Below are 26576 nucleotides of genomic sequence, written 5' to 3' on the forward strand. Positions count from 1 at the left end.
GAAATACAGGCTCAGGGAGGTAATCCTAGAAGGTTGTCCATTGCATTTTATCTTTGCAGAATATTTATCAAGACATCCTACTTTCACTGAAAGTATGAAATGTTTTTCTAATTGACCTATGATATTTTTCAATTAATTTCTTACAGGTTACCACAGAGGAAATGCCGTGTCCAGGCAATGGCTGTGATCAATGCAATACTGCAGGTCCTGCTGCCTAAGCAAACATTTATTTCTTTCTTCGTCTCACTTTTTTTTAGCAACTGTTAAATAAGTGGTGTCCTACTGATACCACCAAGACCATCTGTTTAACAGCTGGCTGCAATTAGCAGTGAGAAAGGCACAAGAACCTCTTCTTTCAAGTGCACTGGAGAGAAGCTTATTTTGATGTATGATGTTTCAGAACTCAAGAGACCTCATTGTTGATGAATTGAATTTGTGTGTGTGTTGCACTGAATGTGTAATATGCAGCACACAGACCACTGTTGAGTCACTGGCACAGGTTGCCCACAGAAGCTGTGGCTGCCCCATCCCTGGAAGTGTCCAAGGCCAGGTTGGACAGGGCTTGGAGCAACCTGGGATTCTGGAAGGTTCCCTGTCCATGGCAGGGGGTTGGAACTGGATGAGCTTTAAGGTCTCTTCCAATCTATGATTCTATAAATCACTGAAAATTGGAAGATGTCAAGAGTTTCCTCACTTTCACAGTGGGAAACTTCAGGAACTGAAAATGTGCCCATAAAGGCTGTTCCATATCCTCATCACAGTGCTCTTTGCCAGCATAACAGGGTTGGTCAAGACAAAAATGAGTTTTATGTTAATAGGATTTAGCACCTGTGACATAGTTCTGTTGAATATTTTAAGAATAACGGCACATAAGTTTGAAAGAAAATGTTGAGTTGGGACCTGAGGAGTCCCACAGTACATTTAAAAGCCTGAATTGGGGTCCAGGCCCCCAAAATAGTCCCTGAATGTCTAATACAGAAGGAGTTATGTGATTTTAAAGGTAATACAACATTCAACTTCCAATTAAATTTAATGGATGCTGGGCACAGCACAAAATGTCTTTCCCATCTGTTGGCCTTACTTGGGAAGCTGACTGCAGTGAACTCAGTATTACTCCTTGAGTTTTGCAGAGATGTTCCCTCAATTATTAAATACCGGACTTAAGAAAAATTCTATTAGAACAAAAGAAAAATTGCACTGCAAACACAATGACTTTCTAATTTAGGGCATTATTGTAAATTCACCTCAGAAAACACAATCTTATGAATCCCACTGGATAGCAGGCTGACCTCTAAATGTAGTCCACAAAATCACAATACCTTTTATGAAGCTACCTTAGAGCATAAACAACACCCAACTATCCTGTCAGACTAGTTCTGTACTATGGATACTAGTCCTTTAAGAATATCCAACAAAGATGCTGGAGAAGCAGCAGCTGTATAATTTTTTATGGCTGTTATTAACCAAATCAAGCTTTTAGGAGGTTACAGCACAGCATAAATAATTGGAGAAATAAAGAATTGGAGAAATCAGCAAACACACTTGCCCATCCAATGAAATTTATAACCAGAACATCATGTGGAAAGCAGGGTATGCAACATTTATTTTAATTTGCACCACATCATATTTAGCAAGGCAAATTTGAGAAAATGTGCTTTCCCTGCTTTTTTCACATACACAATATCAAATTTTAAGCCCCTGGAGAAAGGTTCAGGAGTTGTTTCCAAGACACTTGTAAGTAACTTGCAAATGCAAACAGCAGGCAGAGGCAAAGGGAACAATAAAACTTATAACAATAATAGTGGCTATGGAATCCAGATGGAGCTGTTAAAATATATAAAAACATTGAAAAGAATTTGAAGAGCTGATACAACATCTGTGCCTTTTAGTGTTATTTGCAACTTACCTATCCAGTCAGTCACATTCTGTACTAGTGCAATGCCATTCAGCACACGATGTCTGAGTTGAGAGACCATGAGCTATTTTAGAAATGAGTAATTTTTATGTTTATGGCTGCTAACAGTCCACTTGTTCAACCAAGACTGCAACTACTTGTTTCCCAAGGTGCCTGACTATTAAAACCATTCCCTCTTTCCCTCTTCTCCTATAGAGGACAGAGTATTAAAAACCTTCTTTGCTGTGCAAGTATGGTTCAGTTGCTCTGCACAGACTATATGGAAGAGTTTACTTTTTTTCTGTGCCTTTCACAGAGGGAGGAGCTTCCATGAGTTTGTGCCTCAGTGTTTGCACATTCCTAATGAAGACAGTGCATCCCTCTGAGCTGGGTTAAAGCCAGACCCAGGCTTAATTGGTAGTATAGGGACGCAAGTGGAAATTCAGGAATTTACTGGAGGTTCCCTGAAGTGGTTGAATTTTGATTCAAAATAAACATCCCTTCCAGCAGCAAAATCACAAGGGTTTCCCTCTTCTTACAGCATTCTACCCCTAAATCCCTCTTCACCAATTATTCCATATTGGTTACTATTTGCATTTGTCAGCTCAAAGCCAAGTAAATGGATTTTACTTTTGTTTATATGGATGAGTTAATTGGAATTATTCTTGTGCAGAGTCATCATCAGAGGGCTCTTGGATAGGAAACAGTGCAAAGGAGTGTTTATTGATAGAAGAGTTTCCACTGGAAAAAAGGACAAAACTCTGTTGTCCTGTGTTTGCTTTCAGTATGGCTCAGCCCTGAGAGGGTCTGTGTCTGAGGTAATGCCAAACTATGGATTTTAGCCTTGAGAGCCCCCAGATTGACACAATTTTTATCAGAGCTCTGCTATGGAATCAGAACTATTACACATTAGTGGACCACTGGTCCTGGCAGCAGCAATACGCTGAATTGACATAGTATCTCTCAAAAAACCCCTATAATTTCATTCTCTTTAGTTAATGATTTGCAAAGTTTTTATTTCATTAAAAGCATAAGTGACTCCTCTACAGTAATGGTCATAAACTGTCTTCCAGTACTGAACACAGCACCTGTGTATGCACTGGGAACATGGTATGATTTTATTGTAGTCATTCTGTTTTTTGTGAGCTGATAGCAATTTTCCTTTAAAATAAAATACAAGCTTGCATAGAAAAAAGAGAATAATCCTGATCTCAGTTTCTTCCTTCTACATAGTAAAGTACTAATAATAGCAGAGTACTAATAGCGAAGCACTACTACTGCAAGTAAGAAACCAGCTTTCAGGAATCACAGTATATCCATAAATGACTTAGAGAAGTTTAATGAAGTCCTCTGTCAGCATTCCTGACTAATTTACAATACATTTATCTTTGAGAAATATAAGTTTAAAAAGCTCCAAATTAAGCATGTTATTACCTGTGACCACTCATTACTCAGGATTTTCATACTGAAATTTTAAAAACAGCAAGCACTACATGATTTTTTACTCAAACAGTATCTGCAATGATAAAACAATGAAACCAAGATGTATTCTAAACAGAAAAAATAATACAACATGCTGTCAGAAGCTGGCGTTGTATTTGATTATTTGCAGCCAGCTTCTGATTACAGTGCTTTTCCACAGTTTTTGATGTCAGGGTGTAAAATCAGTCCATTTAAAATCAACTAAAAGACTTTTTTCCCCCCTGAAATACATATTGTACACCTGCCTTAATTCTGTTTCCCCCCCTATGTTCTCCTTGGATTTTTCTTGTTTGTTTTTAGCACTATGCTTTCCCCAGGTAATTGGGACAGAATTCTTGTCTGGCATTTCATTTTAAGTCATTCATTTCAGGTCTCCCCCTCTGCTGTCCTGGTTCCTTTTCCTTTGGAAAGTTCCTGAATAAAGACACTTTCCTGGGTGCAAGTCTGATCCTCTGTAAATAATATATACCTGAAACAGTTATGCTCCAACTTTGTACTGCTATAGTCAATCCTCCACTTACCCATTTTACTGCCAAACTAATTTTTTGGCTGCTTGCATTCAAAGTCAAGAGCCGACAGTAATCTCTACTGAGGTATTCATAAATCCTTGCTGACATTCAGTTGGCTCTGCAACTTCATTTTGCTGTTAGCACATAGCAAGAGCAGTCTACTGCTTTATAAATACAGGGAAATTTAAATGGAAAATGTATTACTAATTATCTGTTGCACCATTTCACAGTGTGAAAGAGAAATGCAGCCTGCCTAAGAAATGGATGCTATTTTCAAGCCTTTGGATATTATTTTAAACATTGATCCATTTCTGTATTTGGCTCTTAGAAGGAACCAATCTCAGGAGTAAAATAAAAGAGACTGGGAATCTGGAACATGAAACCACTCACTCTGCCAGCATAAAACATTGGGGGCTTTAGGCCCACGTCAGTAACACGGATGTTTAGAAGGGAGAAACAATGAAGGCGACATGGCATGGAAAAGCTGCCTAGTCGAAATGTCAAAACACAATGCTTTCATCATCCTACATGAAGCTGTTTAGCTCAGTAATGTGATTAATTTTATTGATTTGGTTTTTTAGTGAAGTTCTAAGTTTACTTCAGAAAAACAAAATACATTGAAAGACACTGGTGCAAGAGAAGAGTGGATATTCTTCAGCTGCACGAGGCTGGATGCAGTCTGTTGCACAAACTCCCATCTGTAGATTAAAGTTTCATTTTTGCAGACAACTTCTTTAGCCCCTCACTTCCAGCTAAGGCAGGTTTATTGGATGGTGGCAGAGAACTTTGTCCTTTCTTTTCTTGAGACACTCTGATGACAGTGTGTTTCCCTGAGGTATATGAAAGGATTTCTACTTATAAATAAAGAAATCCTTCACTCCCCTTTTTGGTAAATCAGGCCATGGTGTGAAAGGCTAAAGAATCCTCTGACAAGATTAAAAATTTAATCCAAGCCAGGAGTGAAATCAATTCATTTATCTCAGTGCAATCTGTAAAACTCCCCAGTTGTTCTAACACTGTATTATCACGAGCTGTCAAAAAGGTTATCAGCACCCAAATGGAGGAAACATCCCTGAGTTCCAGATGGGCACAGTGAAGCAGAGCATCAGTTTAGGTTATGATCTACAACTGTAATTTTCCCTCTCATTAGTTCCACACCTTTAGGTTCAAGATTACTGTTTATTTTTATACATCATCTCAAAGAATCACCTTTCATCCTCTGCTTACACCCTGAAAATGTCCAAGCCTTCCAGCATGTCAAGACTCTTCCCCTCTAGCCATGAAATAATCCCCTCATCCACTGTAACCTGTGCTGCACACTTCACCCCAAAGCCCTGCTTTTCCAGCTACATCCCCCTCTTTAATCCTTCAGCTGATTCTTCAGACCAAAAGGAAAGACAAAAGGAGCAACATTTACCCTCTGCATCTGGCCATCAATCCAAGTCCCTTCTGCCCACACCTCCTCCTGTGAGCACTTCTGCCCAGTACTTTTTTTAAGCACCCATGTGACTTTTTGTGGGTTTTTTCACATAAGAGAGGGTCCAACACAGACATCACCAAAGCTGGTGCTTCAGTGATTCTTTACAGCAGCTCCCCAAATGTCAATGCCACTGCATGCCACAAAGCCAGTTACACCATCTGCCTGCACTTACTGGCTCATCCATTCACATACTGGCTCTTGGGCAGTTTCTGAAGCCTGCACTGTCTCATTGTCATATCTACAGAACCCCCACCCGATCCTAGGGCAGCCTGCTCATCACAGCTGTAGCACCCAGAAACTGTAACAGCACCTTTTAACCATCTGTCATCATCCAGCCCATTCATAATTAAGTAAAAGAGCTGGAACAAAGCATTTTGCCGCAGCAAAATGACTTTATCTTGAGGCTGGCTGACTTCTGTTCTTCAAAAACATGGGGAGAAAGGAGGGAGCCCCCTTTAGCCTGCTTAACCATCAGAAACAGAACCATGTCTCTTCTCAAAAGGTTTGTTAGGTCTTTGGTTTGGTATTGTGCAAAACAGATTCAAAATCTACTTCACAGTCCCATTGTGAGGTTCATCAGAGGTCAGAATGGAAAGCACAGCATGACAGCTACTTTTGGAAGATATATACAGACAGATATCTGTATATACAGACAGATTTCAGTCCCTGCTCTATGGCATAATTTCCTTGACATCACTAGGCTGCACATGAATGAGTGAGAGCAGGTACTGGGAGGAGAAAAAAACCTCAGTTGATAAAGGAGTACCAGGAGTGTCCAATAGCCTTCAATCACTCAAACGTATGTTCTGTAAATGAATATTATCATTCAAGCATGGATTTCACACAGGTCAGCACTCTGACCACTCCTCCCAATCGGAGCATGAACTTTCCTGCAGGAGAATTCAGTGTTTTCCATACAAAAGCCCAGAGAGCTCCCTCCTGTTACCCCTGCCCTGCTCCTCTATGTGCAGCTGAAACAACAAGGCAAAGTTTAGCTCGTGCTTGACTGCAGGCTCTGCCTGCCAGGGCAGAGCTGTCTGCACCAGCATTGCTCACCAACAATTAATTCCTCTCTGAGACGCCTGCAACTGCATCATGCCTGCAAAATCACATGGACAGGGTCTCCATGGTGACAGTGCCATGCGCTGTGCAAACATCAGCTGGCTAGGCAGGGTTACTTTGGCAACCCAAGTGCCACAGGTAATGATCCAAATCTCCTTCACATTTATGAAAAAATAATCTGAATTAAAAACATGCCCATGTTTCATTCTAGGGCCAGCTCTGTTCTGTTGCTGCTCATAAATGGCACTATTTCGATGACGCCAGAGCTACCTCCATTAGAATTACAAACAAGAATATCAAGAATAATTATTTAACCATCATTTCTATACAGTAATGAAGAAAAAAGATGCACACTGCAGTTGATTCTAGCTGAGATACCACATAAGCAAAGCTTTAATACTATAGATTTCATTAATACTATAGAGAAAAATAATTTTTATCAAGTTCACTGCTGTGTTCTATTACAAAGCTATGCTGTCTTTAAGATGGATTGTGAGCTGCATTCTAACTGCAGATGCTCTTCTCAGACCAGAAGAGTTTTCTTTCATGTTTTTGGTATATATGGCTTTTAAAACTAACGCTGCACTCACTACAAAGAAAAATTACATCATCTGTCTGCTGGATTATGTCTGTCTAGATCTGGTCTGTGGAAGGCAAGAAACTCAAGGAACCAAGGACAGCAGTTTCTGAACTTGCTGGCAGCTCTGAGGGAATAGCTGGTGTTCTACTCCCTGCAGACCCTGCCAGGGCACAGGAAGCACTGAGCAGAGGTGAATCTCCCTTTGCAGCCACAGAGCCCTGTGAGGGTGGCTTGGGCTCAGTGAAGGGACAGCCAGGACACACACATGGCCAGCAGTCACTGGCTCCTTTGCTAATGACTGCCCTTCTACTCCCAAAAGAGACATCTGTCAAAATTTAGTCCTGTTGTTTTGCTGGCATATTTTCTCCTTAATAATCTTGAAATATCTCTCTCGTGTTTATGCAATATGATGTTGGTAATATTTCATTGGGAAACATGCTGACTTTTTTCAAACTTTTTTTTTAAGTGAGTTTGCACTATTTCCCTTTCTCAGGCTGCCTTCTGTACAAGCTTTTCTAGAAAAACTTTTCCTGTGTGATTACTGACAATTATCCTACCAGACACAGTGATCTGGGCAAAACCATCCTTTGCTGTTAGGGATTGTTTCCCTTGAGAGCAATGGAATAATGTGTATTCAGCACAACACTCTTCCATGGGAATGATCTGCATTCGTGATAGGAATATTTCCCTTGCACTGTGTAGCAGAATAGCCAGCAGAAAAGTGCTTCTAGTGTTAAACTGACTTACCTGCTGAGACAAAATCCTTCAATTACCTGTTTGTGTGGGAGCTGGGTATATGGGAGGCCGGCAAACCCACATATGCAACCAGCCTGGATTCTCCTGTCTCACCTACACCATCAGTTCTGAAGAAACCTCCCAGACTCTGTTCTCCTGGAGGCTGAGGGTTTGCAGCAGTTTGCATGACAGATGGAAAAACAGCATAATATTTACAGGATTTTGAATAGGCTCTATTCCTGCCTGTGGTGAATGCAGCCAACTCTTGAGATGCAGAAATTGAGCACTGAGCATATGTAAGAAGACACATCAAACTCAGGGTATGTGGGGCCCAATTTTCGTAAATGCCTACATGGGCATGGAGAAAACATGGATACAATCAAAATGTAAAAAATTAGTATCACTAACAATGATTTTGAGCTGATTATTTTTCCTACAGGAGTAGTAAAATAACTTGGATCATGAAGTCTGTTTCCATGTCATGTCACATCATGTCATGTTCTGTCCTGCTAGAGCCCATCTGAAAGCAACAATGATTTTACCCAACTCCACTGGTTATGCCCTGTCACACTGAACTTTTGCACCAATGGTTTTGCCTGCACACGTGCAAACAGAAAGTACTTTTTAAATCCCTTTCATCCCTCCACTGCTATTTGCAGCTGCAAACAGCAGCAATGGCCTCTGTTCCCTTCTGCTGCCTGTCAGTGAGGAGAGACCTTTTCTCTGGAGTACCTTTCAGCCTCTCTGCATGTTGCCATGGCAGCAAGACTAAAACCAGACCCAAGATGAGAAAAATGTCAAAGGAATAAAAACTGATGCTACAGGCAAACTCTGAGTCCTCCCTTGCCTGCTGAAGATACCTATTAAGTGATACATCTTCTGGATGGAGAGCTACAGCTGCAGAACTGTGCTGTTTTCACTCCTTCCTTATTCCTATAAGCTCCTGCTGACGTCAACGAGTATTTGTTTTGTCTCAGTAAAATTCAAAGAAAAAGAGATTTAAAGCTTTGTAATTACAGAATAACTGAGCCAAATCTTGCCAGTCTTTACTTACAGAGTCACCAGGGATAAAGCAGGAAAACAGGCAGAATCAACAACAAATTAAATATTTAGAAGTACTGAAGAGCAGTGCCTAGATTATCAGTTTGGTGAGAGCTTTTCTACATGATAAAGGAGGAGAAAAGAGCCTGAAATTTGATCCATCAACACAGGGAATTCCAGCAGGTTAGGACAGCTCAGGGGCATTCAGCACCGTGACAGCTAAAGACTAACTTTTGGTTGTAGCAAAGTGCTATAAAATGGACATTTCTGTGAGACTGTGCATTATCTCAGAACCTGCACAGAGCCAGAACGGACACTCATTTTGATTTAAACTGGCACAGCTTTTCTCAGTATCACTTAATTATTAAGATAAGCTCAAAGGAAAAAGCCATTTTTTCCCTGCATTACTATAGGAAATTATTACCTTATTCCTTTCAGAGTCAAGGGTTGTTTCTGAGGGGTAGAGATTTGGTGACGAAATCCCTGGAACACACTTGAGCAGAAAAGACATATCCTGTGAATCAGGATGAAGCTTTAAGGGTCTTGCACTGGTATTTCTTTTAGAGCAGCAACAAAGCCAGAACTCCTACTCTATTCCTGGGAGCCACTGGCTCCCCGGGACTGGCTGAACCCTTGGAATTGATGGTAGAAGTTACAATAGCATGGTCCCAATGTTAGGAGAATGGCTTTGAGCACATCAAAGCCACGAGTAGAGGAGCTCAGAACCGGTCACTTTCATGGTACCTTTCTGAGCATTAATGCATCTTGAAGTAAGTTGCAGCCAGCTGTGCACACACACATGCTCCAGACACCCCTGAAGCTTGAGGTATTCAGAGGTGATGGACTACAGCAGCAGCTCTTATGGTGAGGAAAATTCCTTTAGCTCCAAATGAATTTTAGCAGGAAAAGAGACCCTCTGTATTCTGTTAGGATGCAGCAGTCTGCTGCCTAAATTGAATTAGTAGATGATGCTCAGTTTGCTGTATTCCTGTACTCCATCACAATCTGTTATAAAAAATTATGGCAGGAAATAAACTTTATTACATTTATCACTATGCAGTTAAAAAAAGAGATATCTTATATTGTTATTAACTATCAAGCTCCATGCCACCAGTTTTTAAACTCTTCCCCTCTCCAATGTTGCCCTGTGATCTCTTTGAAAAATGTCTGGAGGAAAACTGCACCAGCCCAAAGAAGATCTTGTTTGTTCTCTTGCCCTCAGCTCCACGAGTGTCATTAAACTCTCCTGCTCACCCTCAGGATGTGCAGACCTAATCCTGAGCACTCTGCTTTGTGTGGTGCTGTATTGCTGGCTTTTGAATTACAATGCCTGGGCTGTCGAAGGGGAATGTTGCTGATCTCCTCTGAACAGCAGGAGTCCTGTCTGGTTAACTCCCTGTGGGAATCCAACAGAGATCCCTCTTCACACAAGTGAAAGATCATCCAGCCTTTCTGGAGCTCCACAGGAATATTGCTGTGTGCCACCGTGGGTCAGGGGCTCTTCCAGCCACACCACTGCTTTAGTGTTCAGGCTATTACAGCTTTTAGTGTTCAGGGTCCAATTAATGTAAGAAATGCCACAGAACTCAGAGGGCCTGTTCTGTGTGCTGCTTCTTTTACTGTTTCTCTCTAAGCAGCAGTCCTTGTCCTCCCAAAAGCTGGACAGTGGCGTGGATGGAACCTTGTTCTGACCTTCTGCGATGCAAATCTACACACACCCTTTGGGCTTGTGTCTGTAAGCATAAGATAATTTGTACTATCACTTCCTTGCTACTATGGTGAAAAAAAAAGGTATTTGTTTTCAGTTTTATGTTTAGACCAAAAGTCCTTCCAAGCCCCTTCTGGATAAAATAAAACCAAGACCCCACAGGTGATTACTTTCTTGCTGTTTCCCAAGCTTTCATCAGCATCTGTTTATTCAAATTTCTGTCTATTCACAAGAAAAGAGTTTATTTTATAGAGAGGAGATATTTCTTTGTGTGTACCTCACTAGAGAGAATTTGCTTTCTTTTAGGAAGCTGAAAAATTAGAGAAAACTTCCCACAAGGAATGTCCTTTTTAATCTATTATTTTATTTTACCAGCACTCCATGCTGATGGTTTGTATTAGTTCCACCTGATTTGTCTTTCAGGCTTGTTCCAGTTCTCTGATTCACCAGAACCACTATCCAAAACTGGATCTTCACAAAAAACTAATTTCTACAGTCTATCAGAGGTTTCTCCATCTCTTACCAGCACCAACAATTTTTTTATGCATTTCTCACCAACACTTTTGAAGCCACACTTCAAGCCCCACAACCTGCATGAGAGTAGTTTTCCTTTTTTCTCCCTTAACCTTCCCTGTTGTGGCCTTTGTCCTTTCCTTGCTTTCTTCTATTTGATCCTTGTAATAAGATCATAAAAACACATCCTCATTTTACACCTTTCCCATATGGCAGGTGAGTTTTTTGGAAGTCAGGCACAAAACCTGTGACTAACATGGCTTCTGCCACTGTAACCTTTCATGTTATTTGTTAAACAATTCAAACAAGTCAAGTATTTTTCTCTCAAAGACCTATCACATATTCCTCAGGCTCTTCCTTGAGCTCTATTTTGAGTTCCTTATTTCACAATATGGGATCTGAAAATCAGTAATAAAATAATGAGAAAATCCTGTGTGACCTGTCTACTTATTCCAAAGAACTCTAGGTCTTCCTTTATTACTACTAAGGAACAGAAATTGTGTTTTATTCCAGAACCACTATTCCAAAACCACGGGAAGTAAACGTAGTGATTACAAAATACAGTAAACATTCCGTCTTCCAGATGGTAATCAGTAAAAAGTCTTGACACTCTAATTTCCAAAGTCTGAGAAGCTTAATGTAAAAATCCACCTACTGGGATCAGATTAGCAGACACATTTATGTTGTGACTTTGAAAAATATCTCCATGTTATTTTGTAACAATGGATTATCTTCAGTAAAATCCATCCCCAATCAGTAAACTAATTATGTAAATTCTTGAAACTCATCAAGATAAATACCAAAGGACTCTGATGATACAAATGAGAAAATACTTCTCTTTTGATTTCTTGTGTAATTTTTTTTTTTTGTTTCACAAAGTAGTGTCTTGAGAATTGCAAACCTAATTCTTCATAAGTTATCATAGTATTTTACAATCATTCAAAAAGTGCTCCAACTCAGACCTTACCATTGGGTGCCACTCTGTAACTTCATTAAAATGAAACAAAAAACACACACTGTGTTATATTAAACTGTAACACAGTTGTTATGATAGACAGTATGATTCATGCTTATCCTCAGTTTGAGCTACATCACTTTACGGCAAGATGGAAATCATTCATCCAGGCAAGATGAAAGGTATTTGAACTTATCTTGTTTTCTGGTTGACAGTTTTACAATATATATTGCAGTCTATTTGCTTTATTACTTAGCATTTCTCCTGGCACTGTTAAAAAATGTCTCATTCTAAGCCTATATTAAAGATCTTAACTTCCAGTTAGCATTGTACCAGTGTGATTGCTATAAAATTGATTTAGTTTACAAGTTTAATGCTGGTGTGTGAGCACTCATTCAGCTCAGCATTCCATTCTATTGACCCAGCTCAGACTGCAGTAATTGGTAGCAGGGAGCCAGAGCACAAGTGTCCGTGTGACAGAACGTCCCTGCTGCAGCCCAGGCAGTTTTTAATCTAATTCAATTAAACTTGCACATGTAGATGTACCCCAACCCCCAAAGGCTTGTGCCTGAGCCACAGCAAGGCAGGGAAATAGGCAAGAACCTCAATAACACACATTTTGCTAGCTGGAGGCTAAGGCAGGTTTAACTGCAGGAACTCTGAGAATTATGCTGGGTGTTTCCTTTAGATTGAAGGGAAAGATACAGTATTGTCTTACTTCTGCTAAAGAAATCAAAGGTTATGCCCTTCTTGCTCAGAAAAGTTTAATATCTTTAAGATATTTTACCCAGGACATAATCACAGCATGTAATAGAAAAAGCCTTCAGGTTCTTCTCACGGTTTTGAGTATTTGGTGGTGGTCAGGAATTCTACTTTATACGACCTTTATTCTACTAAACGGAATTAATTTAAACAAAGATTTGGAGCCGTCTGTGATGTGTGAAGCTTTATTTCTTATAGGTATGGCCTAACATTTTCAGATGTGTGCACTGTAACATCACCTTCAAAAGCCTGAGCTTTAATTCTCAAACTATCATTTTCTGTACAATCAAAACTCTGGAAAATCAGTGCTCATTTGGAACTCTTAAATTACATCACTCCCTTTTAGTATTGTTTTCTCAAAGTCAATGCTCATAATACAGAGTTTTTCCCTACAAAATACCTTTGTGTTCAATCATTCCCAACAGGTTAATATATATTTAGGAGTCTTTTAGTATTGACCATGTATCTGCTTGTGCTGCCTTGGTGTTAATTTAAATCATTATCTGTAATGAGCAATAATGTTATTACTAAACTGCAATACCACATAGAACTCTCAATTATGACATTAAATTTAGATTATATTATGCTAAGAGATATCTTTATGCCCGAGAGTAATTCTGCTTTTAAAACTCATCTGTGCTTAAAATGATTGAAAAGAATATATGAGCCATTTTCATTATGTGAGAACAATTATCTTGATTAACAATTGTTATGCGCTAAAATGAAGTGTTATTTTGATACAATCATGGCATTTTGAGTAGAATTATGTAAACCAGAAAAGTAAACTTGCTTCCAACTAAAGTTCCCCACTATACTTAGAAAAGGAGAATTCAATCATACTACATATTGTAAAATGTTATAAAATTGGAATGTTTTAACATTTTTAAAATCACATGACAGGGAATTTTGGATAAACAGGGGGAAGAGAAATCCAAATCAGAACAACCTGGTAATCAGGTGCATCAAGAGAGGTGAACATAACGTGTGTTGCTGCCACTACTGGGTAAGTGCCCATGAGCAACTTCCACAGCCTTTGAGGAAACTGCAGGAGCCTCCTGGTAAGCTCCAATAACGGGCTCTAAGCACAGCCTGGAAGATCCTGTATTCCACCAGCTGGGATATTCACCCTCCTGCTCTCCAGAGGGCAATGAATGAGTCCATGTTGTGATGGTCCAGTAACAAATCTCAGGGTGGGGAAGGCAGGATTGCGATACGCTGACTCGTGAAATTGAATATTCAACTGTCTTTTCTAAGTATCACCAATACCAGCAATGGATCATCTGGTCAATATGTAGAAGTATAGCTACATAAAACCACAAAATTATCATCTACAGTTAAGTGCCTTTTCTTGGATCTTAGCAAAGTTGTGTGAAATAGAACAAAAAACCTGTGTTTTCTTTGCAATAAAGGCAATTTAGTAACCTAATCAGACCACTAGTAAATTAAAACAACTCTGGAGAATAATTTTGTGCTACTGCTCAAGAGATTTCCAAAATTTCTACCAGTCTGCCAAAACTAGTCATCAAAATGATCAGCTGCTGAGAGATAAAACTGGCTTTGCTGATGGAATTAATAATTTACTTTTTCTTTGGCCATTGTTAGTAGCTACATCCATAAGCAGATCCCAGGAGAAGAGCTAGAATGTTCACCTTAGAAAAGCATTGCTAAAACCAAAAAGGCCCATTTAATTTAATTTACTGTACCAGAGTTCAGTATCTATTAACATCTAAACATCCTTCTACTGTAGCTAAAAGCTTATGTCAATGTTCCCTCTTTATAGGCCAAGCACCCAAAATTCCCCAAAGCAGAAAAATGTGAGCTAGAATTTACTCATTTGCTCGAGGCACAGCATCTACTGATGTTTCTCACCAGAGTAATGCAGCAGTGTATGAAGGCATCCCCTTTTCCTTCTGCTCTATTAACCTTTCTGCTCCCTGTCAGTCATGGAAATGGACATAGGGATCGTGCTGCCAATGTAGCATTATTTAGACAAAATGGACTCATCAAATTTAAATATATATATAGAGATACTTTAATTATTCTTATCTCCCACTCCCCTTTTGATTCTTTTCAGTCACTTCTTAAGTGGATTTCTGGGCATACACTGATTAATGAAGTAACAGACTCATAGACTGCAGTGAGAAAACCAAACAAAATAATTACTTTTTTTTTTTTCCCTGCAAACCAAGAGGCCAAAACCTCATCCAAAATCATCAGGGATCTCCTTACAGTCTGAAAATGGGAATGTGTCAAAGGCAGGAGGAATCCAAATTATTTGTATTCTCTACTGTGCCGGACCTACGAGGATGACACCTTTCGTCTCTCTCAACATCACCAAGTAGACTCCATTATTTCTATCTCTCTGTTTTTAATCCTTAGCATCTGTGAAAATAGGTCTTTCTTTAATTTGAATGCAGACTAAAAGAAGTTTCTGAGAGAATGTAAACAATCAGGAGGAATTGTTAACACAAACCTCCAATTTCTGCTTCATGCTATCCCAAGAGAAAAGCTGAATTTCTCACATTAGCACTCCCTGCCAGCCTAAACTGACCGACCAAGAGCTTTCTTCCCAAACCACCCAACTAATTAACAAAGAAGCGTGAGTGGAATTTTTTGAGAGGGAAACCCAAGGTTTCATTCACAGGCTCTGTGGCTGAAACCACACACACTCACAGAGCACAGCACAAGAATGAAACAGCATCTAAATGTGGCTTTGAAAACTTTTGTTTCTAATACTTTCCCTCTAGTACCTGCTATTTGTGAGTCTTACTGACAGCATCCAGCAATTATTTCTGAGTGACAGAAAACAGTCATTGTTCCAACCCTTAAGGAATTCCTTGCCAATTAGTGGTACTACCAACTCTATGGAAGAGGAGACACTGTACACTTTCTCTTAGAATTAATTTAAAACTATTTCTGCTGGTGGATGCAATAATACATCGGCACATATTTCATCCACATGCAAGACTGAGAGAAGATAGGCAGGTATTTCCTTGCATTATCAGGTAGAAATAAAAAGGAATGGTTTGAAGCATGCTTGGATCAAGGATCTAAAAGAAGTGTCTTTTATTCTCTGATACTTCACAAAGAGTGTAGAAATTGTTTTTGAGTAAGGAAATGATCCCATGACACCCTGTTTTCCTGTCTTTTGAGAAGTGCTTACATTTAAAATGAAGTGTAAAACAACCGTGTTAGAGCCAAATATTCAAGATAAAGACAGAAGAAATATACTCTGTCTTCTGGAGCTATGGCCATATGTTGATGTCACTGATGGGTAGAGTAAAGCTTTCCCTAACGAGGTCTCTCTTTATTTCCTTGCAGGGGAGCAGCATCACCAAATCAGCTCAATCCATAAGGAATGTGTGCCCATTTATTACTTAGCAGCCAGCTAATACATTTCAGAAAGCAGATTACTCCTGTAAAATACTGCTTCTTCACAGTAATGAATCAGCAGCTTGCTCAGTATAACATCTTTGTCCTTATTTTTCTAATAAATGGCAAAGCACCTCTCCCCATACAGTCTCCTGTTGCTAATTTAATTAACTGGAAGCATGTGACTAGTTTAATAGTGCACACTTTTTCTTCAGAGGGATCCATCAATGCTTCCTATATTATTTTCCTGCCTATTTCCCCCTGCCCTTGCACTATCCATCAGGAACCAAATCTACTTGCTGTTTCCCCTTCCCTGCAGTTCCAGAAGCTATTATGGCTGTGGCACACAAGGGCAAACAGAAGTGACAGCCTGACCTGTCCCAGAAATACGACCATGACTCACCACTGCACTTTCAACCTCCAGTGCCTCATGCCTTCTACCAAGTATTTTCTGCCTGTGTATCTCCATAACTAATTAATTCTTAGCAGAGTGCTTACTAAGTAGATCAGGAAAGCGCTGTAGCTGCAGGCTGTATTTATGTTAATGGGGAGGTTTAGTCTCAGGCTGGTCAGATTCTAACCTTTGCAACAGCAACATCTGAACAGTGCTCATCAGAAACACTGCCAAAATACATTTCCATGTTTGCCACTTCATTCCAAAACATGAAAATGGCATTCCCCTGGAAGAAAAGAGCTCACTGACCTTTGGCAGAACACACACCTCGGTGAGATCAGAGCCCCCATTAAGGCACTCAGTGACAAAGGCTCCTGGAGATGCTGAGACGCAGCCCAGGGCTATGGCTGTGAGAGGCCAGAACTGGCAATTAGAGATTTGCAGGCTAATCCCTGATCTTTCCATTACTGTGCTGCATGGCACCAGGCAAGGAATGACATCCACCATCTCTTCTGTTATTCATCTATTAAATGGGTATTATAGCGCAAATATTCTCACTGTGCATAAAGGAACCTTCTGAAGACTCTAGATGGCAAAACTGTTTAAACACAGGTATTCAACTGGCAGGCTAGATAAAACAAGCTCAATTTCAGACACTGTAAAAAAATACTAGAAAGCACAGAACTGAAATAAATTACTTGTCTAATTAAATTCCATTCATGTATCTTGAATTGCATACAGTGAATTTATGAATAATATATAGCAATTGAAAAGAATTGACTTCTGCTTATGTATTTAACAAGCAAAGTCTGAGTTTTCTAAAACAGCTCATTTACCCAATCAGATTTTGTGGTAATCACAGTTAATGTCATGTATTTGAGGCCTTATGGAGCCACCGTGCCTGTATCAAGGTCTTGGTTTTTTTCTTTCTCAGGCTTTTAATAAAATCATACCCATTGCCATCAACAGTGTGTGAATCTAAAAAGACCATGGGGTTATGCCATCCCTTTCTGATAGTGGTAAGAAGGGTAGAATGAATTATGAAGTAACATGAAGTCCTGTTAAACAGCATTAAATGGGGAAGAAAAGCAAATGAAATTTTATAGGGACTTTGTAGGAACTTAGTAATTCACCCAAGAGCAGCAAAGATCCCAAAAGCACGTATACAGAATGTTTTAGGGGGAAAAAAATTGCAATACCTAATTATTTCCAGTACTTTCAAGGTATGTTAAATTCATCTAAGCATACAGCACCAAAATTATTTTGAGTTTTAATTAATATTTATTTCAGATACGCATCTTGGGAAAATTCTTTGCCAAGCCTTAATTAAAGATCACCTTGCTCATGGCCCAGTTTTCATTCCTTTAGAACTTGTGTTCATTATATTTAATGTTAGTGAGGTAAGATTCAGGTGGAATAGCTTTCCCCTTAGCCTGGAGAAGAGAAGGCTCCAGGGAGAAATCAAAGCCCCTCCCAGTGTCTACTGGGGCTCTAAGAGAGCTGAAGAGGGACTTTGGACAAGGGATGGAGTGCCAAGACAAGGGGGAATGGCTTCCCAGGGCCAGATGGCCAGGTTAGAGGGATATTGGGAAGGAATTCCTGGCTGTGAGGGTGGAGAGGCCCTGACACAGGTTCCCAGAGAAGCTGTGGCTGCCCCTGGATCCCTGGCAGTGTCCAAGGCCAGGCTGGATGAGGTTTGGAGCAGCCTGGGATAGTGGAAGTTGTCCCTTCCCATGGCAGGGGTGGAAATGACATGAGCTTTAAGGTCCCTCTCAACCCAAACCATTCTGTGATTCTGTGATTCCCCAAATTTGAAAGATATTTTGGCCTCTAAATATATAATTTGATTGTGAACACAGAATCAAGCTACCCTGAATTATTCAAGCGTTGTTCCTCAGTCTGCTTTCCCCACATCTCTATTTTCAAACCTGTTGCATCAGCAAGACACAGCTCCTTGCATTTTTGGACGCTTTGATATCTGCATGAAGCTTGTATTAAGCTTGTGTTACACCTGTTTGTATACAAGGAACAATGGTGACGAACAGATAAAACATTTAAATTTACTTTGAACTACAAGTATTTATTTCATACAGTCAGCATGAATCCCCACACAGGAAGAACAAAGAGGGTTCCAATCAGAGGACAGTGTATCAGCAGAGTTAACACCTGTCCATCAGGAAAGCTGTTCATGAACAACTGCAAAAGAAGTTGTTCTGTCAAAGAAATACTCAAAACAAGCAGGGTTTGTATGCTGTATGCTGGATGAGCCATCACAGCACAGACACACTGACAAGCTCGTGGGAGGTTTCACAGAATGAGCTGCAGTTCCCTCTTTCGACACCATATAACTGCCAAGTAAATTGTTTCATGCCTATGAAAAAATTAGTATTTTATGTATTTCAGGGTGGGTTATTACTTTGGTTGTAAATGTACTTCCACTTTTATCATGGTACTCTGTTATTCTGCATACCCTGAAGAATAAACACTATACAAGTCCTTGACTTCAAAAAAGGCATAATTTGTTCTGCTGGAGAATGTTTTCATCAAGCAGGGAAGACAAAAACCTGCACACATTATTATGACATTGTAACTATTAAAAAAACCCTGCAGAACTGGGATGGTATATAGTATTCCTAACAAGATACCAGCCCAATCTGATATTATTAGATTACCCTCTTTCTACGTTAAAAGTAACTAATGGGTCAATTTTCTGTAGGTCTCACTATAGTGATACATGAAAGGCTTTTTACCCTGAAGCTAAGATCACAGAAATATAAAATTAATAAACAAAAACATAAATAGAAACATAGAAAGCATAAACAGCTTTTGATGAAATTAAAGTTTCTCCTTTAGGGAGAGACTGTTATTATTCTGCTATCGTGGGTTTGAGATTTCCCATCCCCCTGCCTCTCGAATAATGATATTGCTGATATTTACAAGCCTTCACTGAGATGGTAATTTATATGAGAGGATGAGTTCAGTGGAAAAACACAGGTTTACAGTACCTGGATCCTATGAAGCCAGTGAGCAGCGCTAAAACCAGACAAATTGTGACTGCTTTGCCCTCCCCAAAACATGCCATAAATTCTGTATGGAAAATGTTCCTTCATCCAGTTCTTGTCACTGGATTGCAACTCAATAAGGCTGTGATCTTAGTGTTCCTACTCTTTTCCTTTGCATGCTAACAACCCTGATAGCTAATGCAGAGAACAAAATGTGTGAGAACAGCAACATAGGAAAAAACGTGCCTTTTAAAGGAAGTTTAAAGCAGGTACTCTATAATGTCACTGTAATGTGATCAGTTGCACTGCATTCTTTTAGCTTCAGGTTCTTAAACGAGCTTGGGTTTCCTTAGCAAATTACCAAAGAGAAAAGCTTGGCTTCAAGAGCAGGAAATCTCACTTAGATAAAACCTGTATTTACAGCTAGACCTACTGATACAGTAATTTCCTTTAAAAGGCACATTTTCTCGTATGTTGCTGTTCTCACATACATCTGGCCTCTGCATTATCTATCAGTGTTTTTAGCATGCAAAGGAAAAATAATACAAACCTTACATTATGATCTCTCATAATTATTCAGCCAAAACCACCCCAGGGACTCAGTGCAGTGCTCATTACAAACTAAATTAAGGTGCAGGGCTCTTTCCAGTTAAAAATATTCTATGTACTGACCAGAGGGCACAGTCACTAGAGCTCTCTGGTAGTTATATCAAGATCTGTAATATTTAGTGCCTCGATTCCACTGATTTTTATCACAGCTGAGAGCCATGGTGTATTCCTGGGTCGGGGCTACAGTTTTGCATCACTGTTCACTAAGTGAGGTGTTGCTAAAGGCATTACTGCGTCATCAGTGCAAACTAGTAACATGTGGTGACATTCAGTGCCTCCTTTAAGGTACCAGCCAGTTCTTGCACAGGTTTCAGTATCTCATCACTCTTACTGACCCTTAAGGCAGTAGGGGCCTTTGATACCATTATTGCTACCTATCATGGCACTCCTTTAAATCATTTGAGAGAGAGGAATGCAATGAATCCTTTGCTACATGACACAGACCTGTAGTCAGGATGTTTTTCCATAATCTCACTCGTCACTCACATGGATCAAAACGCCCAAGTCTGAAACCTTCCTGACTACTGAGAGTCCCTTTTGAAACAGGAAGTTTTGGGTGATGGAAAGGTGCCCCAGAGATTTTGATGACTTTGACCATGACTGGCAGTTCCTGTGCAAGAATTTGTGAGGTTTGTTTTACACTTACACATGCTCAGTGCTAACTTTGACCGTTTTAAATCACCCAAGAAGGTGCATACAACTTCTGTGTCAATAAACTGTTCTACCTGGAACATACATTTTCTTTTGCAGCTATAAAGAGATGAAAAAACCCCAGAATTTTAATAGAAAAGTGCATGTTTTTACTCAACACACTAGATTTTTTTTGAGAACAGTCAGTTTTCATCCTGTTCAGTAATCTAGAATTGACTACTGTGTAAAGCAAAATACTCACAGACCCTTGGGAGAATGCTAATGCATAAATGCACAGTACAGATTAATCAGAATGAGTGGTAAATAGTCACTAACAAAGAAACAACCACTAATTTCAACGAATATTCACTGACTACACATCCTGTTTTAAACTCTGCTATTTGTAATGAAATGCAATCCTACCAGACAATCAGCTTTTTACTCCAGAACAGCATTTTAAGCATGCGCCATCTACAAATCATCTCATCTTTTAAACACTTGAATGCATAAACAAATAGATGCAAAGCAGGAAGACATCTCACCAGAAGCTAATTTATTGTACGACTTCATTCACTTCATGATGAATTCCCAAGTTGGATTTCCATTTTAAAGTATCTATGGATTTTGTTACTCTCTTTTAGTTAAATCCTTCTTGCTTTTCCACAATGAAGTGGTTCTAATTGCCTACTTGAGACAAGACTTGGCTTTACTAGGATTTATGGATGTAAATTTGAGATTAAAATTACCCTTCCCAAACAAACACCAGCAGTTAACACAGCAATACAAATAGTTTTGCTCCACAGTAGCAGTCACGAGTCTGGATCTAGAGCTCCCTTGTGTCAGCAGTAATCTGATGCATTGAAGAAAACTAAGTCACTTCTAAGTTCCCCTTTTCAGCCAGTTGGCAAATTTGCTTAAGCAGCCTGTCCTGAAGGGGCAGGGCAATCCTTATCCTAAAACAAAGGCCAGTGAAACTAGGAATCCTTCCACAGACTTGGTGGCCTTTGGATGCAGCCCTAAAGCAGAGAAAGGAGGACACTTGAAGGGATTATATCCTAATTAGAATGATCTCATGGACACATGGGCAAACCTTCATGGCTCAACAGGAACACTATCAAACCAAGTCCATCTAATAATTTCTGAACAGTTCTATCTTTCATACAATTTGACAGTCAACTAGACATCATGTAACACAGACTGCATAATAGGCAAATGGGAATCTAATAACTTTCTCTAAGTTCTGTATTACTGCCACTTGAAACACTTTAAAATGGATCATCTCACTGCAATTACAATTTTCTCTCATCAGTATATTCTTTTAAATTCAAACTGTGTGCTCACAAAGAAAGTATTAAGAAATAAATGCTGTTCAAGGAACCATACCAGGCTTTTAGAACAATGAGGTATTTTTTTTACACTTCATGGAGACCTATGAAAACGGACACAAAGCCTGTCTCTGGCTGTTCTCACAAACACTAGAACATAAAGCCCTCAGTTTTGGGGTCATCATGTAAGGGAACAGTCCTGTAGCAACAGCTTGAGCAGCAAAGGGGAGCACCACTGGATATAACCCATTGTCCTCTGCTCTGATACGTGGATGGAAACTGATACAGGACTGAAAAGAGCAGCATTTGTACTGTAACACAGCTTCGAAAGAAAACCAGGTGTCTTCCATGTTGGCTTTAGAGAGTCTGCCTTAGTTTGTGAATTGATATTTGCACAAAGGAATACATGAAAACAAATGCAGATGCAGAGTGAATAAAGTGAGCTAAAGGGATGTGTTGGGGACATGCCTTTCATGGAGAGATCAAACCTGTTATGTGTGTGATGAGACATTCAGGTATTTAACATAAAACATTTGGAAAGGTATCCCATGGTGAAGGCTCCACTGAGAATTTTCCTTACAATATTTTCATTTTGAATGTCTCTGACTGGATTCAAGCTCATCTCTAGGGTAGAACTGCTAGAGAGAGGACACATGGATTCCCCCATGAGGCTGTGGAAAAGGTAAAATTCCTCCACAGAAAACTACTCAGCCATTCGTTTTCAAATGCCATGTTGGGAGTCTACCATTCTGCTACTCTCTAGTTAAACATTTATTCTCAAGGCTCTTATGAGTCAGGAAGTTTCCTAAGGAAACCTGGTAAAAACTGGTCCTATATTGGTTTAATCTCTAATAAAGACTACTGGGAGAGGTCAAATGGAAGTGGAAATTTGGTCAACATCAGGCTTACTCAACAGGAAGTGAACAGCAATCAAATGTCCCCCTCTGAAGGGGGGAGATGTTCAAGCTCTGGAATTAAAAACCTACCAAACAGAACAGAAATGCATCAACCTTTCTTCAGTCTGGTTCCATTTAGTCCTCAGCTATGACACATTCTCCATGTATCATATTAACTTGAGAGTCAGCCCTAAGTTATTTTTATGCCCACAAAAATATATCCCTAAAATCATAATGCTCTGGGGATGAGTAATATTTCAGTAATACTTTGCAATCAAATAAACAACTCTTGCACTACCATATCCCTGAAGGTACAGCCAGACACTTCCTCTGCCAATTACCAGACAGCTCATGGAAAAGCCAGCAGGTGTGACAAATGAGCTGGAGTTTTCTAGACTGTGCTTGACAACAGATGTATTTACACATTTCACAATCTACTGGTAGGGATGGTGCACGCTACTGCCAAATGTTAGATGAAATGTTATTAAACAGAAGTCTCCCAACAAATTCCCATCATGTTGACTATTAAGATCAGCCTGCCACATGTAATTTTTCATATTATGGCATGTCCTCAATCAAGTTTTTTTTAAGCTATTGTCACTATTTTAATTATCCTTCTCTTACTCACCAGTACATGAAAAGTACATATTTTACATGAACAAAGAAACTGTCTAGAGACTTGTGCCACTTAAATTTTTAAAGTACTTCAAAAGCTTATTTAATAATTAAATTTAAAAAAACCCCCACATCAAAACAGTAAGTCCCAGTTTTATTTTATACTGCTCTGCAAAGGGCTCTCCCTTGCGGACAGTAGCAGAGGATTTTGTCTTGCCTGAGCAGCTGCTCTTTACCACAACATCTGACATTCCTGGAGCAGATGGATGCTGAGAAGAGCCACTTGGTGCCCCCAGCAGGGACAGCCCCAGGTGTCCCTCGGGTGCTGTTGGTGTCAATATGGCCTCAGGCAGACCTTTCACAGGAACAGCAAGGGGTTCCTGGGGAAGGCGTCACTACAGAGTAGCCCACAGGGGCTGGACCCTTTGCACCTCTTCCACGTGAAGTGGCACCTTGGGATGCACTGGGGCATTTGTAGGGACACTACAGAACATGCTGGGCTCAAAAACCAACTCACAGGCCAGTCACAATCTTAATAAACTACAGCACTACTCATGGATTGAGCCTGATGGTTACAATTTCCTCATGGTAACACCACCTACTGTGGTCAGACACAGACAGGATTTTGTTGCAGCACCCTCTGAACAGCGAAATACAACAGTACAGACACTACCCCACTCAGCAGAGCTACTACAGACCACACACTCTAAGTGGTGTGTCAGGCTCAGTGCACTTCACAAACACATAAACCACAAGTATTAATCTGGTGGTGCTACATAATCATGTTGTTTCTTCATATGGTAATGTCTGTTCACACCTCCAAAAATACTTCTCTTCCTTCATCAGCATCTTAAATACAAATGTGTCAAACAGTGCTTTGAACAAGGGGTTTATAACTGCCCAGGCTAAGAGCAGGTTAGTTTCTTTACATGTCTTTAAGGAGAGCTGATCAATTAGAGAAATTTAAAAAAGAATCAAAAGAAAATCCATAGTCCACAATTGCAACTTACATTAAAAGTGAGTTCTGATTTCTTTGACACATTTTCAATAACTTCCAGAAAACCTGCAAGCTTCCAAGGTTTGTTAGCACAACTATGGCACTGAAACGAAAGCTTGTGTATTAATGCATCCTGAGGAAAAAAATCTAACTTGTCTTCAATTCCAGTGTTTGCATTTCATTCTGCACTTGTTAGTCATGTTTCACGCACTTAGGAAACAGAAATGATTTTTTAAGATTGAAAAAACACATTTATTATTAGCATTTTCAAGAAATATATTTAGTAGAGAAATACGTGGACAACTCTGGGTCCTGGATTCTCCAAATAGCAGGGGCTCTGGAGACAACTTGTGCACAAACTAAAAAGCAGAATACACTAATAACTAGAAAATACGTTTAAATACGATTTTACCTCTAAAAGTGCATATTTTTCAGAAATTTCCAAATGAGGAAAGAGATTTTGCTCCTACCTCTTCCAAAGCCCACAGTGAATCAACCACAGGCTTGATCTTCTTACTGTTATATAGATTTAGGAGTTTGTCCATCACACCCTTGATCAGGCCACCTCGATTCTGTTTGAAAAGTAGATTCAACAGGGAAAATCCAGCAATGACTTTGTTCTCCTCATACAGCTTGATAGGATTTACTTTCTCAACCTGCCACCACTGGAAACCAATAAACAACAGCATGGTTAGAAAAACATTTTTCAAGAAATGTACAGGAAAGTTCACAAGAAAACTGTCTGTGCAGATGTGATAAATGACTCATCTGTCAGCTCTGAAGCAACAGCCAAGAGAAGCAGCAAGGATTTGATTTAAGGATGAGGCAAGAAAGTGTGCAGCTGACTGGCAAGCAGAAATAAAACACAAACTCGTGTTGCAGGAGGTCAGGGGAGAAGCATGGTGACCAGATCTGGGTTTGTAGGAGGGTCTGGCAGCAAGGAGTTTGGATTTCCTCCTCTCTTCTGCTCTCCTTCTGCTGTCTCCAGGCAGCCACTCAGCTGCCCGGATGTTCACAGGTAACTCTTGGCTATGACTCTTCTCAAAACCAAGGGAACCAGGCACTGCCTATCAGCTGCCAGTTACTTTACACCCATTATTATGTTTATGACACTCCAGCAAACCTCCTAGTATCTAATGAAAGGGTTTTATTTCATTTAGCCCAAGAGCATCATTGAGAGTGAGAGATGCCACTTCCCTGCAAATTTTATTCGAGTGGGTAAATTTTTAATTGTAATTTTCATACAATTTTGATGAGTTAATTTTGCAGCATAATTACATAAAAAACTAGCTATACTTGTAGACAAAATTTTGTATGGTTTTTTTTAATTCATTCAATTTATTCATACTTATTCCTTCAATAAATACCAATACTATCTGAAAAACACTTCAGTGGAAATTTATTTCACGGGGCCAACCTACCCTACAAATTACATGCATCTGGATATTCTTACATTAACAGTAAAAAGGCTGCATAGCAAAGACTATCTTGTTTTAGTTCACAAATGTGTGACAATAACAAAGATCCTCCCACTACAACCATTAAGAAAATGTAGGAGGCAAAGAACAGCTCCCTGCTACAGTCCCTGACTTATCTTGTTTTCAGCTACACAGAGACTTTTGAAGCCAATTCCTCCTGGGAAGGAGTTGTTGCTGGAAGCTGTAAATGAGCTTTTGGCAGAAAGATCATATGACAGATGTTCAGAAAAGATTTTTCCCTATGTTTTTTCCTGTATGAAGGAGTCGCTTTCACTCCTGCTTAACTTATTTCTTGCTGGCAGTTTATTTGATATATTTGTCCTTTTTTTGATCTCTAGGATTTCTGCACAGATTTCTGTTGTTGTAGGAAGCTGAAGAGAAAAAAAAGTAATATTTGGACTTTGAATTTGTTGACATCATCAATTAGGAAACAAATGCCACATCATCATCTCTTTGATGTCACTTGAAATGAACATGGAGAACTGAAAAATGCTCTTCTGTATGAAACAAACTTCTGAAAAGCTGGAAATGACCGGG

At 39.6% G+C, this 26576-nt stretch overlaps 1 protein-coding gene across 1 annotated transcript in view; it reads right to left on the bottom strand.

Moving 5' to 3' along the window:
* The window catches only part of VAT1L (vesicle amine transport 1 like), a 56573-nt gene that overhangs the window by 5084 nt on the left and 24913 nt on the right, over nt 1–26576 (bottom strand). The window contains exon 7 of the mRNA XM_048316638.1: nt 25032–25226. Within this exon, the coding sequence (XP_048172595.1) occupies nt 25032–25226 (195 nt within the window). The remainder of the gene's footprint in view (nt 1–25031; nt 25227–26576) is intronic.

This window comes from Corvus hawaiiensis, chromosome 12, assembly GCF_020740725.1.
Source record: "Corvus hawaiiensis isolate bCorHaw1 chromosome 12, bCorHaw1.pri.cur, whole genome shotgun sequence".
Taxonomy (NCBI): Eukaryota; Metazoa; Chordata; class Aves; order Passeriformes; family Corvidae; genus Corvus; species Corvus hawaiiensis.